Raw genomic sequence first — 12,974 nt, 5'->3', positions numbered from 1 at the left:
TACTCAACAACAAGTGAGATCTAAACTCATCAGCAGTTTATAACCACAATATTTAGGACAAAGCACCAAGTAAATAGTTTTAAAACTAAATACATAAATATAAATCAATAAAACATTTAATATGTGAGAGTGCAAATATTTATTAGTGTAATTTTAGACCGTTAGCCAAAGTCAGGAGTCAGGTTTTAATCTGCTTTATCCAGTCGCGTCTGAAAGAAAACAATGAGGTTAATTTCCTTTTAACTAGTAAACATTATTAGTATAATTTGACAGTTTCTGTGGATAAAAAAAAATCGATTTAATGAATAAATTTTCAACGGTTTTTTTAATTCATGAACATAGAGTCGAATGCAAGAACGCAATTAGGTCCAAAAGGAACTTGAACATGTAGAGATAATTTAAAATTTTAAACTATAACTTAACATCGTTTTGTTCTGAATACGACTGTCAATTTAAGTTACGTCCTTTAGTTACTTACTGGTTGGTGGGGGGCCGGGAGGCATGCCACTAGGAGGAGGGCCGGGAGGCTGACCTCCGTTGCAGCCAGCCGGCTTTGGGACGGTACTCATACCGCTCTGGGAAATGAAAATTATTGATAACCATTTTAAATCAAGTGATCAGCTATTCAATTTATGATGGTTCAAGTGGCACTAAAAGTGTATTTTGTAAATATCCCACATTAATATCATGTTGTTGGGTTTCGTAACACATTTCCTGGGGTACAATGGAACTCTAAACGATTTGAGAAATACAGGGAAGCCTATGTTCAGCAGTCTTTCGGCTGAAAGATGATGATGATGCAGGTGTATAGCAAGTTCTATAAAATATGAACAAAGGGCTGATGCGAAAATCATGAAAAAAAAGATAACTGATCAATACTCACCACCGCAGCAAAGGCAATAGCCATAATAGCGAAGAGGAAAGCAAAAATCTTCATGTTTGTAGTATCCAGATGACACTGACGACCCACAGACACCCACCACTATATATACGGAGAAGCTGTAAAATGGTGCACATGTTACAATTGTTCACTTGTTCAGCCAGTGTCAATGATAATTATTATAAGTATAGCCTTCGAAGTCGTTACAATAACATACTTCACGCACCGACGCGGGAAATTATACAACTTATCTAAATTATACATTATTGTGAAAAATATGATGATGTGTATGTAAGTGGTATTATTTTATTGCGTGTTGGTTCTGGTAGGAGCTAGTGCGGAGGAAGAGCGGCTGTAGTGGGTCACCAAATCCTGATCCAGTAAGCAAAGGAAACAGAAAGAGGACTTGTATCTTAATTATTGCTGCTCCTTTAATAATTTTAGGGATAGTCGAGTCGTTATGGTAATATCCCCCCATAGGACAAGCGCTTGTGTGATCCACCAAAGCTTGCTTGGTTGTCTTTTAGCGTGTGGCTTGGATGTTTGTAAAACCGGATTAAATTTCCTAATGCAGAAGTAGTTTTTGAAAGAAAATTTAGTTAAAAAAACGACAAAGGGTTTCGAATTTGACATAACTCAAAAGGAATCCGTTGCAGAAACTAACTCTTGCCGACACCGATGTCAAAAAGCAATTCACGTTGATTGTCTCTATTTTACAACAGTAGTGGTTTTCCTAAATGTAGTGTCCCCAGCCAGACCTTGAATCCACTTCTGAATGGGTATCAGCAAAAGAAATTCATTTGCTTAAGTTATCTTTCGGTAGACTGACAACATAGAGGGTGAATTATAGAAGAATCAGCATAGTGAAAATTTAAAATCCTTATCTTAAAGAAAAATTGTATTACAAAACATAACTGTTAAGCTTGAATGCGTCTTACGACATTATAATTATAAAACCTCACATTTTATTGTTGATTCTGTTATTGCCGATGGGAAATTAAATTTCCATAAAACACATAAAAGCAATTCATATAGAAACTCAAACAAATATGTAAGAATCTTGTTTTAAGTATATAATCATTAATATTGGTTAACGTGATCCATACTAATATTATAATGCTAAAGAGTTTGTTTGTTTCAACGCGCTAATCTCAGGAACTACTGATTTAAATTGAAAAAATAGACCATTCATCGAGGAAGGTTTTAGGCTATATAACATCACGCTGCAACTAATAGGAGCGAAGATACAATGGAAAATGTGGCAAAAACGGGGAAAATATTCATCTTCGAAGGCTTCCGTTCAAAAATTCCTAACTTATATGCTTAGCTTATATCTTCTAACCAGGCGGACGAAGTCGCGAGCAACAGCTAGTCTATACTAATATATAAAGCTGAAGAGGTTGTTCGTTTGTTTGTTTGAACGCGCTTATCTCAGAAACTACTGGTCCAAATTGAAAAATTCTTTTTGTGTTGAATAGACCATTCATCGAGGAAGGCTTAGGCTATAAACCATCACGCTGCGACTAATAGAAGCGAAGAAACAATGGAAAATGTGAAAAAAACAGGGCAGGTATAAATCATAACTTATTATCTTCTACCCACGGGTACGAAGTCGCGGGCAACAGCTAGTAATGAATAATGCTCAAATAGAATGTGTCTTCTAAATATGTGATCATTTTCATGATTTCATAAATTCAGTGTATATTTTTCTTAACATCTACATTAGCTCTCCATACTTTTATAGCATTTTTTATAAGGATGATGATTCATACTGAAATGATACACCTACTGTCTCATGCGTATTTATTGAAATCGCTCGACCTGTTTCGGACCCAGCAGCAACCATTCATGTTTATGTATCGTATGGAGGGCTAAGTATAACTATCCATAATTTTATAAGCCTTACCTCTCATATACTTTCACCACGTCCGTCTAGCAAAGTGTTAATAGGATAAATGCTTTCGTAGTGTGATAACATAGTGACAAATCTATGTTACATTATTCAAGAAAGGCAGAATTGCAACTAGTCAACATGCCATGCAGCGGAATGCAGCAGCTGCTGAAATCGGTTAAAAAGGTACATGGTAAAAACATTAAATCTGGTGCAATGTCCAACAAAACTACCTTTAACTACATACTTGTCCTACTTGATAAGAATATCTTATATCTTAGTTTAATGCTGTTTGTAAATGTTGGAAATAATAAAAAAAATACTAAAGTTTTTTTAATCGTTTATTTCAAATTATCATAACTGGATTTCCAAGTCTATACTCTAACCAGCCGTGGTGGTATCTGTAAGAGAAAAAAAGGGCTTTATAAAAGAAACACTTACATGCACACAAAATTCAAAGTTCTGAATAACCAATTCTAAACATAATAACATACAGTCATCAACATCCTCAGTTAATATGAGTTCAGAACCTTCAAATATTATCTATACTTTCTATTGACGTTGACTCGGAGAGAATGAATTATTTCCTCAAACAATTATTGACACCCCAAACTCATAAACTTACCTATCTTTTTATAAAACAATCTCACACAACTAAGTAACTTATTTACTTGAACAGAAACACATAAAAACAATGATCTTACTGGTCGTAGCTGTGGGCGCCGGCGCTGGTGCGGGCGCGATAGGTATGGGGTACGGATTGGGGTACGGGTACGGGTACGGCGGGGGCCGGGGGTACGGGTAGCCCCCGTTGCCGTAACAGCCGGCCTTCTCCACTGCCTTGCCGCTCTGGAAACAGAAGTTAAGCGTCAATTTGAAAGATTACGTTATAACTTCTGAAGATGTCTTTTACTCGGCTAAGGCTTCCTTTCGATCAAGACACCTTGCAAATATCTAGATAAAGCTATGAAATTATAATTTGGCGTATTTTCATTTAAACCTTCTCACATCCAATCCATCTTTACGTTTTATCTTGCTACAATAAACCCTGATTCACCGCACCTCCTTTAAGAGTACCATAGCACCTTAGTTCAGGCGCCGAGTCCTACCATGACTTTTCTAATTTCTAGAATTGTATTCGTACTCACCGCCACAGCAAAGGCAAGAGCCAAAACGGCTAATAGTGTGAGAAAGCTCTTCATGATAAATACTGATCCTTCCCGCACCCAAAATACTTATATAGACATTAAAGAATGACAAAATAATTGAACAGTTTATATAATGTAAATTTAAGCTTCCGGTGAGTTTCAGGAAATTGTGACGAAAACTATGAAAGTAAAATATGGGCTGTCGGTTTGGTTGTCATAGGTCTATGTGCGTATGTCACAGGAAAATAATACTTTAAAATATTTAGCCTAACCCAAAGTGGTCCAAAGATAAAAAACAAAGTAATGAGAGGCTAGTAAACCCCATAGTCAGACAGCTCTGCCCAAAGCCTTCTTAGGGTCATATCCTTGAATAGAAATCAGCGATTTTCTTTACGAAAGCGAAAAAAATATATTTTGAAATGCCTGGACAAACATACAGGACTGCTTGTGTTGAGTCTGGGGGTCTTGACACTCCCGAGTTATTACGGGACTCTTGTCTTTCAAACGAAATGCATTCATATTTATGTAAGCAAAGAAACAGAGGTAGCCCGAATGCAAAGCTAGTTTCATCATATTTTGCAGTAATTGAGTGAGATGTTCAACATTTAACAAATAATTGTAACATGAAAAAACACATTATATTATGTGTTGAGTATATGTAATGAGTTTGTAAATACTTCGCACTGTTATTCCACAATTTTGTGAGATGGCAGCTAATTTTGAACACTCAAAATGTATTTAAAGTCGTTGCTCTGGAAAATGTTCCATTAAAGTTCTATGATTTGTTACGAGTGGAGTTCCTATTTCATAGTTCACGGCGAGTTTTTGGTGTAGTTAGGAGTCTGACGTAGAGATTGCTTTTGAACAGGAGATAATTTCCTAATAATTGGTCTGTCTTTGAAATCATTTTCGATGTTATAAAATCACAAGCCATGTTTGTAACCAAGCATGCAAGGTAGAACTTATCGTGTTTTCATTTGTGTTTCAGACAGCCCTAATATTTGTTATCAGTATTCAAATTCCAACAGACTATTTTTTCAAGATGTTATTGAAATAATAAAAAAAAAATGCAATAGATATTTTCCAAAGTTTAAAAGTTTAGCATGAATAAATATTTTTACGTTAGTCAGAATACTGTAAGGATTATTTTCTTAATTAAGGACGTGCACAACATAAAAATATCAGTGTTCAGGTAAACTTTTGAACAAAAATTTCAAACACAGCTCGTATTCATAGGCTCATAAGGTTAATATAAATGGTGTGTATATTTATATCAGACCAATAATAGCTATATTTGTTTGAAAAATTGTCGAAATGGTCATCAATTTTTATTTTTCTTGTTTTAAAAACGGACATTAAAAAACACCAGTAAATGTCTACAAACTAACAATATCACCAAACATAATCAGTTTTGTGATTTTCAAGGATAAATTTCGGCAATAAATTCAAATAAACATTCAAAAGCATTTATTTTAATTTCAAACCATGTTCATAGCAGTTTATAACTTCCTGAATAGGAGCACTGTATTAGTCGGGTTCCTGGGTCGAGTAGACTAGCCGGTATCGGTAGCATCTGTAAAATTAATAATTTTAATATTTAACCGAGAATGTACATTTTTATGAAAAAAATCGCACTTGCACTCACATGCAACTTGCACATCAAAATGGTTTGTTGTCAGAGTGGTTTTCTTACTCGTATTTATCGGGAATGCCGACTAGTTTCATGACTGCAGTTGGGTGCCAAACTAATCGGTCAACCCCGATAAACACGCATGAGTAAACCATTGCATCATTTAAGTAATATCAGTTTGTTAATTCATGTCCTGCATATGAACTTTCCAGATGTTTGTCTTTGTTCTACTCACTGGTAGGAGCAGCTGTAGTCGCTGCCGGTGGTGGACGCGAGGGTCTTGGTCTGTTATAGCAGCTCGCAGGCTCTGGACCTGCACTCCTGGCACCCTGCAAACATTAACAATGCTGAATGCTGTACTTTACACATGGTTTAATAGATAGAGGATGATTTTTGGTCTGTTTAACTCTTCCACTGACTCAATTTCTTAGATACAGTATTTTTTGTTCTTCATCTCGATGTCCAATTAAAGAACAATGTAAAGGTTTTTTTGTAATTACTTATCAAGTTTGTCTTACATTTTGCCCCGTTATTCTAAACTCACTTTTCTTTTTTGTCGCCCGGTTGGATTTTTATAACTCAATTTTGAGGCACTTCCTGGAATTTTCGGGCTAGCTTCAAACCCGATGACAATGCAATTTAAAACTATAAAAACGGCTGAACCAACTTTGATAAAATTTGAACGATGCGGCATTTAAAAACGATTGTTTTTAGATTTTATAAATCTATTAATTATTATTTCTCAACCCTTTCTCAGTAAAGAATTTTACGTTCGACCTGGTTCCCCTTTCCCATTTCCCTTAGTTTAGACATTTTTCCGCAGAATACCCGTTCAGACTTACCACAAGAGCTAGCACTAGAGCTACTACAACGAGAATAATTCCAAAGACCTTCATTTTTGGAGCTTTGATTACCTTCGGACTAACACGCGCCATCGCCCGCATCCTATATATGCGGATATACGCAGGAAACACATAAAGGCGCTAATTCCACATCCGGTGTACAACTGTAATTACGGACACAATAGTATGAATACTAATAATTTCAGTCGTTTGGTGCCTGAAAAATGATTTTTTACCTTTTTTTATGTTGAGAACATTTGGTGTTAAGATCAGTGGATTGAATCCAGTATAATTGCTGTGCAGGATAGTGGCTGGTGGGGAAACAAGACGCTTCTCAAAAATTGTTCAGTGTATAATTGCTGTAATTATAATGACAAGTAAAAGGATAGTCACGACACGAGATTCGACGAGGGTCTAAAAATATTCCTAGTGCTAGTTGGATTCCTAGTTGGATTTGGGACACTAACAATTAGGTAGAAATACTCTAGAAGTAAACAAGTTTGCAGATACAAATAGTCAAAAAATTTTACCGGAAAATAATTTGCTGAAGCAAGATTTGCTGAACTTTACCATTTCCTCCAGTTTACTTTTTACCCGGCCTTAATAGTTGTCCGGACCTCACCTTTTACCCGTTATTTACCATAAGGCCTTAGCGTTTCCCCGGACCTTGTCATTTTCCAAGTATATCGTTTGCCCAGACAGTGACGTTTAGATATATTTGGTTTTACATTTTCCCTAGAATCTGCTATTAACCAGACTTAAGTTTCCATACTTACTCCTGAGGAGATCACATTATGTTGGTATTCGATTAGTCCGTATAATGGATCCCACGACTGGGCACTGCGGTGCAAAATGTTTTCCTACACGTAAAGTTAATGAAAATTCAAATATCTAAAGAGCTTATACATACTTAGATTCATTTTAATGTTTGGAAAGACCCTGAAAAAGGCCAACTTGAATAATGCTTTTTGAATTGATCTGCACGTCGTGCATAGAAATCTACACATGGAAACACGCAAGGAAAACATTAAAACGAACACATTTATTTTACAATATATTTAATTCTATCACAACCATTCCCAATTAATCTAGATCTAATTTCTTGAAGCTGCCTTGTAGTCCGAACTCCTTCTCTGCCGGGGAAGGCTTGCCTGCCGACCGGAGCGACTCGTTCACACGGCGCTTGGCCTCTGCGCGGAAGAACTCCGAGTTCGCTTGCAGCCGCTGGTAGAGCTCATCTGCAAAGGAATTGTGGGTGAGATACTGTTTTTGGCAGTAAAAGTGAAAATCACCAGAACACGTGAAACTTTAATTTTTCCTTTTAAAATCAGAGATTTTTAACGTTAAGGATAACAAAACATAGAAGTAAGTATTATAAGATATTCTATATTTAGCAGATTAAATTAATGTTTGAAAAATATCTTTCTTATTCGCCTTCAAATCAATAAGCGCAGGTATCAAACCGGAAACGACGATAATTTTGAGCCATACAAAACAAAATTGTAGAAAAGAAGTACAACTTGAAATTGAGCTTTACCGAAAATAACCTATAGTCAGTAGTGTCAGTACAAAATGAGATGATAATAGCAACCTTCATGTACGTAAGTTATAGTAACAAAAAATAAACAATGCCGTCAATATTAAATAATGCAACGGAGCGTCATTAAGGACCCCGGTTTTGTCCGAAACTAGTCGGGAAATCCCGGTTAACCATTGCAACATTTAATAATGGACCTAATGATAAAATGCTGTATTAAATAAAAAAATAAAAATTAGATACCGTTAATAGTTTTTCTGTCCTTATAGTTCCCTCCGTCCTCCTTCGGGAAGGCCTCCTTTGGTATGAGCGAGTAGATGCTGTCGGTGCCTGCTGGGTGAATGTTGACCACGTGCACCAGCTCCTTCTTCAAGAATGGCTTCAGAACCATCATCAGTTTATCCATGAAGTACGGCGCGTTCATGAAGTGCACGCCTTTTAGCTTCGTGAACATACATTCCTGGGAAAAATAATCAATTATCGACTCTGTAGCCAAACCCGGATCATGCTTACATCTAGAGTTCGTAATCTTCATTATCAATCATATTTCATCCATTATTTTGCATCCATCAGTCGATTTTTCATTCTGTAGACATTACGGTCATATCACCCAGTTGTTACCAACAAAGATACCAGGTAATAAAATTATACAATGTTTTTAACTTACTTGTAGAAAGTAGAGGACCTTCTTCAGCGACATAACTTCGAGCCTCGTGACGTGGCTGAGGCATGTTTGATCCATGTCGATAATCAAGACGAAACTGAAGCGAAAGATTTATATACTTAAAGAAGTGTCTATACATACATACATGGTCGTCGAGGAGTAAAACTTGAATGAATTAACTTATCAAAGAAAAAGTGTATTATCCTAAGTCTTATCTAGTCAACTTTTAGTGATTGAGTGAGTGCTTAGAAGGACGAATAAGTGCCAAACTTGAAGTAACATCGATTAACAGTATGAAAGTAAAGCCACGTGTGTCTGCTAGTACCGCCAATATTTGTTCATGGTCAGTAATTAATTAGTATCCATTGACAAGGATGGTTTTATTGGTAGCTGAAAGATCATAATCTCAAAGCATATTGCTGGAACCTACCCTGGCCAGGTCCCTTCCTCATACTGGCACAGGTCGAACATCATCATGAACAACTTGACGCCCTCCACGAGGTTGAAGCTCCGAGGGTCTGGATCCAGGAGCCGGACGTACACCACTCGGTGGCCCTCCGCTGTTGGTGTCGGCAGAGGAGCGAATAATCTGCAAAACATTTAAAAAAGTATTAAGTAAAAGATTTTTGGAAACACTTTTTTTGAGTTTTATACCTAAAGGATGGAAATGAACCCTGTTAATAAGTCTCTGCAGTGTAACCGCCGGTTTGGCATTAAGTTGTATGTCACGAACCGTGATAGGTGGATAGTTGAAGTTTTTCATAAATGATAGATTCTTGATGCCGCTCGAATCACTATGTACTCGTAATATAAAATCGAGCAAAAGCAACAATAGGGGTCGTGCATTTATTGTGTGATAATTAGCTGTCTATGAAGCTAGACATTAAGATTCTGTGTGTTTAGGATAACTTACATAGTGTTTAGAACTGCATCCATTTTCTTATCCAGTATTCGGTCCTTGAAGAATGGCACGAAGAGTGTCCTCAGCGTGAAGTGCAGGTCCAGGACCTGCTTGGTCACCTCTATGCTCTTCTCGCAGCAGTGGAACACTATCAGTAAATCCACATCTGAAAAACAATGATCATCTTGGATTAGGAGTATTCAAATAAGACAATGCAATCTCATAGTCTTTTGATTTCTGTTCTCAGGAAAAATCGGTGTATTTGCTACCATTTGCTACTGCAAAAACATTAATTCTCTGTTAAAATTAATAAAACGAAATTAAGGTACTACACATAGTTTTATTATCACAATGATTATTCCCGAATGAACTCTGATTCACTCTCCCTTCACCGCTTCCTAAGTGCCCTGGTGGTAAAGCAAAATGGCGCAACAAACTTCACATCAGAAAAGTATAAGAACTCATTACTTAATACGATTTATGAGACCCAATTACTTACAACTGCAATCAGTATTATGGTACTTGGTATCAATTTGCATAAAAAAATCCTACATAATTTCCGTAGGACAATCACAGACGATTCTAATTACAAGTCGGATACTTCAATTGATATTTACGAACGATCAGACAGATAGCATCAGACAATCAGCCAATCATTCTACATAAACAGTTTACTAGAAACAAGCAAATTAATGACGGCGTCATTATCTGTTGATACTGAATCTTCTGTAACTATTACTATAAATATAACTAATTAGGTTAATTTAAGCGGGAATAAGTTGAAATTGAAATTAAAATTAACACCTTAGTTCGAACCTTTCATTGTAAAACTAAAAGTATTGGAGACTGAAGATGAGGACTTATCGTCGTGTAGATTGGTGAATTTGCACTAGCCCCGAGGGTTTGGTTTTTTGAATATTATTTGTCATAAAATCCTTCTAATTTCAGTGGAGTAGTACAATAAAGACCTGATGTTCAGTATGTTGGACTGCATGGATGCATTGAGGTCACCATTTCAAACCTACTGTGCGCGACATGTTGCGGATTCATCCCAGCGTAGGACCAACTTTGCACCCACGAGTGCTTATCCAGGGTGTCCGTGTGCATGTGTCTTAAACGTTTGCGAAATCCACTGCGATACAAAGGTTCTTATACCTTAGTGCGAAAGTCGTAAATAAAAGAAAAATGCAAAAAAAATATATTATATATTCGCATTTTTACTCTAAACTTGTATCCAGCTAGATAATAGGTGTGATAAAAAAGGATGGCGACGGAGGAATGATTCATGAGCTCACTCTTCACGTTATTACGATCTTTAGCCTGTCAAAGATCGTTTATGTAATTTGATGTATGCATGCAAATTATATGGTGTATAAACATTACAATCGTAAACAATAGATGCCGATGATAAAAAACATGAGTACTCACGTGCGGTCGTGCCGGCAGCGAGTTGTGAAGGGTGTCAATAGCTGCTTAATGATAAAGCTGACTTTTATGAAGACATAATAATATAATAATAATTTATATTACAAGAGAATAGCCGCTCTATCTAAGTGACATTTCTACAATCGTCAACGTTCATAGAAAAGGCTCGTTTGTATGGAGATGACATTTTGTTTTGACACATGACATTTTGACATGGTATCTTCATTCAACATTCAAACGTTTTCTATTGGATTCTAGAACGGTCACTTGGCTAGAGCAGCTGGGGCGCCACAAACACGTCTTCAAGTATTTTGGCAGTTGCAGAGACGTGACAGCGCAATAAAAGGCGAGTAGCACTATCTCTTTTCTACAAAAGCAATAGTTACCATTCCTCTCTTACTAAGTTTCAATATAATTCTAGTATATTGATAAGCAGCTTGTTGCTGGGGAGTTCGTAACACCGTAGTTTCGTGAACTATAATCGCTAGATAGTTAACAGTTTCACAGGTGATGTATTGCTGTTGCCGCTATAACAACAAATGCTAAAGATAAAGACTGATAGATCCTTATGTGGCTCGACAAACTTCCGATATATTTTCTTTAGTTTTATTTGTACGCAACCCTCGTTAACGCGACTCGCTCTATATTTTTAAATTTAAAGCACTTAGATCGTAAGATGCAATGATGAACAGGTGAATCAGTTCCTTTTTTTTTCAGTGTATTGTAAATAACAGTACCTAACTGGTGTTTGTCGACAGCCGTAATCTGCGACTTAATAAAATAATGTTAAAGTTTACCTGATATATGTTCTCCCGGTAGATGCGGTTGTGTTTTCAGCCATTCCCGAAGTTTCCTCACGTCGTCCGGGGTTATGTCCGGGTTCTTCTCGTACTCTTTCTCTATAGATATCGGCTTCACTAACGCCATTTTGTTTCTGTAAATTTAAAGAATATAAATCTTATTAATTGTCACAGATATTTTATAGAAGTTTTTGTCATTATTTGCAATGTTTTGGAGATTAACCATAATTGGAAAATTCTAAAGTTTTAACAAAACAAAAATTCTTAAGTAAATAACCGGATGCAGTAGTTTATCCTAAATTAGCTATAATAATTGCAAATTACGGAATAATGTGTTAGATAATATTATGTAAGTTCTACTATTTTATGTAGTTAAAAATGTTGGACTGTTGAACTCAGTTAGAGCTACGACCAGGCTAATCAAATAAGCACGTGTGGTAAACGACTTTTACCAAATATCTGGACGTCCTTGAAAAGAGTAATTTTGAAAACAAGTTTTAAATAGATTTATAATAAATTTTCAACGGCTTTCGAAGACCAGCATATTATAATTGTAGATTAAAATTAAAATACGGTGTACATCAGATTTTATCTCAAAAATTAAAGCCTATAGAAGTTGGTCAGTGGTCTGTGAAACTATTAAAATATTTATGGTTTTGAAGGTCAAAGTATGCCTACTGCGAAGATGGAAATGTATGGTGACGACGGAGATGTAAACCCCGAGGCTGTTACTGTAGTATTATAACAGATAAAAGTAATTTTGGAACAAGTCATCAAATAAATCTGTCTTTCATTAAACATAGATGTGAAAGACAAATTATGACACTTGGCAACAAATTAAAACTGAATTTTATCTAGTAGACCAATTCTGAATACATAACAAATTAGGAGCGATATAAAGTTAAATTTAAAAACTTGTCTGATACTCTAACATTTGGTACGATCATTGTATATTTAATAATAGAGATAAATAAGTTTCACTAAGGCCGAAGCAAACTTCAATTAAACCTCATGGATCATCAAAATTGAAACAGGCATTCTGAAGTTATATGAAGAGAAACCTAACAGATATAAGTACTTACACGTGAGTCTAAGTATTTGTTTTTTTACTTTGCCCAAAAATTACCTTAATTTTTCAGGGTCCGTAATTATGAATCGTAGTTATGCTATTATGAACCCTGAAAACATTATAAGCACTACGTTTTTGGATGTCGTAAAAAATCTAATTGCTTAATTATTTCTTTAGAGTTCCGCAT

At 36.0% G+C, this 12,974-nt stretch overlaps 1 protein-coding gene and 1 long non-coding RNA gene across 2 annotated transcripts; both read right to left on the bottom strand.

The window, feature by feature from the left end:
- Positions 1-120: 120 nt before the first annotated feature.
- LOC113503056 lies at positions 121-813 on the bottom strand. Its single transcript, XR_003401402.1, has 2 exons — positions 479-813; positions 121-209 (listed from the first exon to the last, which is right to left on the bottom strand). It is a non-coding gene; the product is annotated as an uncharacterized LOC113503056 (long non-coding RNA).
- Positions 814-7,432: 6,619 nt separating this feature from the next.
- LOC113503095 (alpha-tocopherol transfer protein-like) lies at positions 7,433-11,852 on the bottom strand. The gene is made up of 6 exons (XM_026884907.1): positions 11,716-11,852; positions 9,506-9,659; positions 9,023-9,181; positions 8,596-8,689; positions 8,172-8,388; positions 7,433-7,629 (listed from the first exon to the last, which is right to left on the bottom strand). The coding sequence occupies exons 1-6, from the start codon at positions 11,843-11,845 to the stop codon at positions 7,475-7,477; spliced, it is 909 nt and encodes a 302-aa protein (XP_026740708.1). The 5' UTR covers positions 11,846-11,852; the 3' UTR covers positions 7,433-7,474.
- Positions 11,853-12,974: the final 1,122 nt, after the last annotated feature.

Source organism: Trichoplusia ni, chromosome 18 (genome assembly GCF_003590095.1).
Source record: "Trichoplusia ni isolate ovarian cell line Hi5 chromosome 18, tn1, whole genome shotgun sequence".
Classification (NCBI taxonomy): Eukaryota; Metazoa; Arthropoda; class Insecta; order Lepidoptera; family Noctuidae; genus Trichoplusia; species Trichoplusia ni.
Note: the sequence above shows the minus strand (reverse complement) of the source record. Positions and strands in the feature narration are given on the sequence as shown.

Coding starts and splice junctions, on each gene's coding strand:
- LOC113503095 (XM_026884907.1), bottom strand. CDS start 11,845: ATGGCGTTAGTGAAGCCGATATCTATAGAGAAAGAGTACGAGAAGAAC. Junction 8,690..9,022: donor GAGGAAGGGACCTGGCCAGG/GTAGGTTCCAGC, acceptor CTTTCGCTTCAG/TTTCGTCTTGATTATCGACA. Junction 8,389..8,595: donor AGGTCCTCTACTTTCTACAA/GTAAGTTAAAAA, acceptor TATTTTTCCCAG/GAATGTATGTTCACGAAGCT.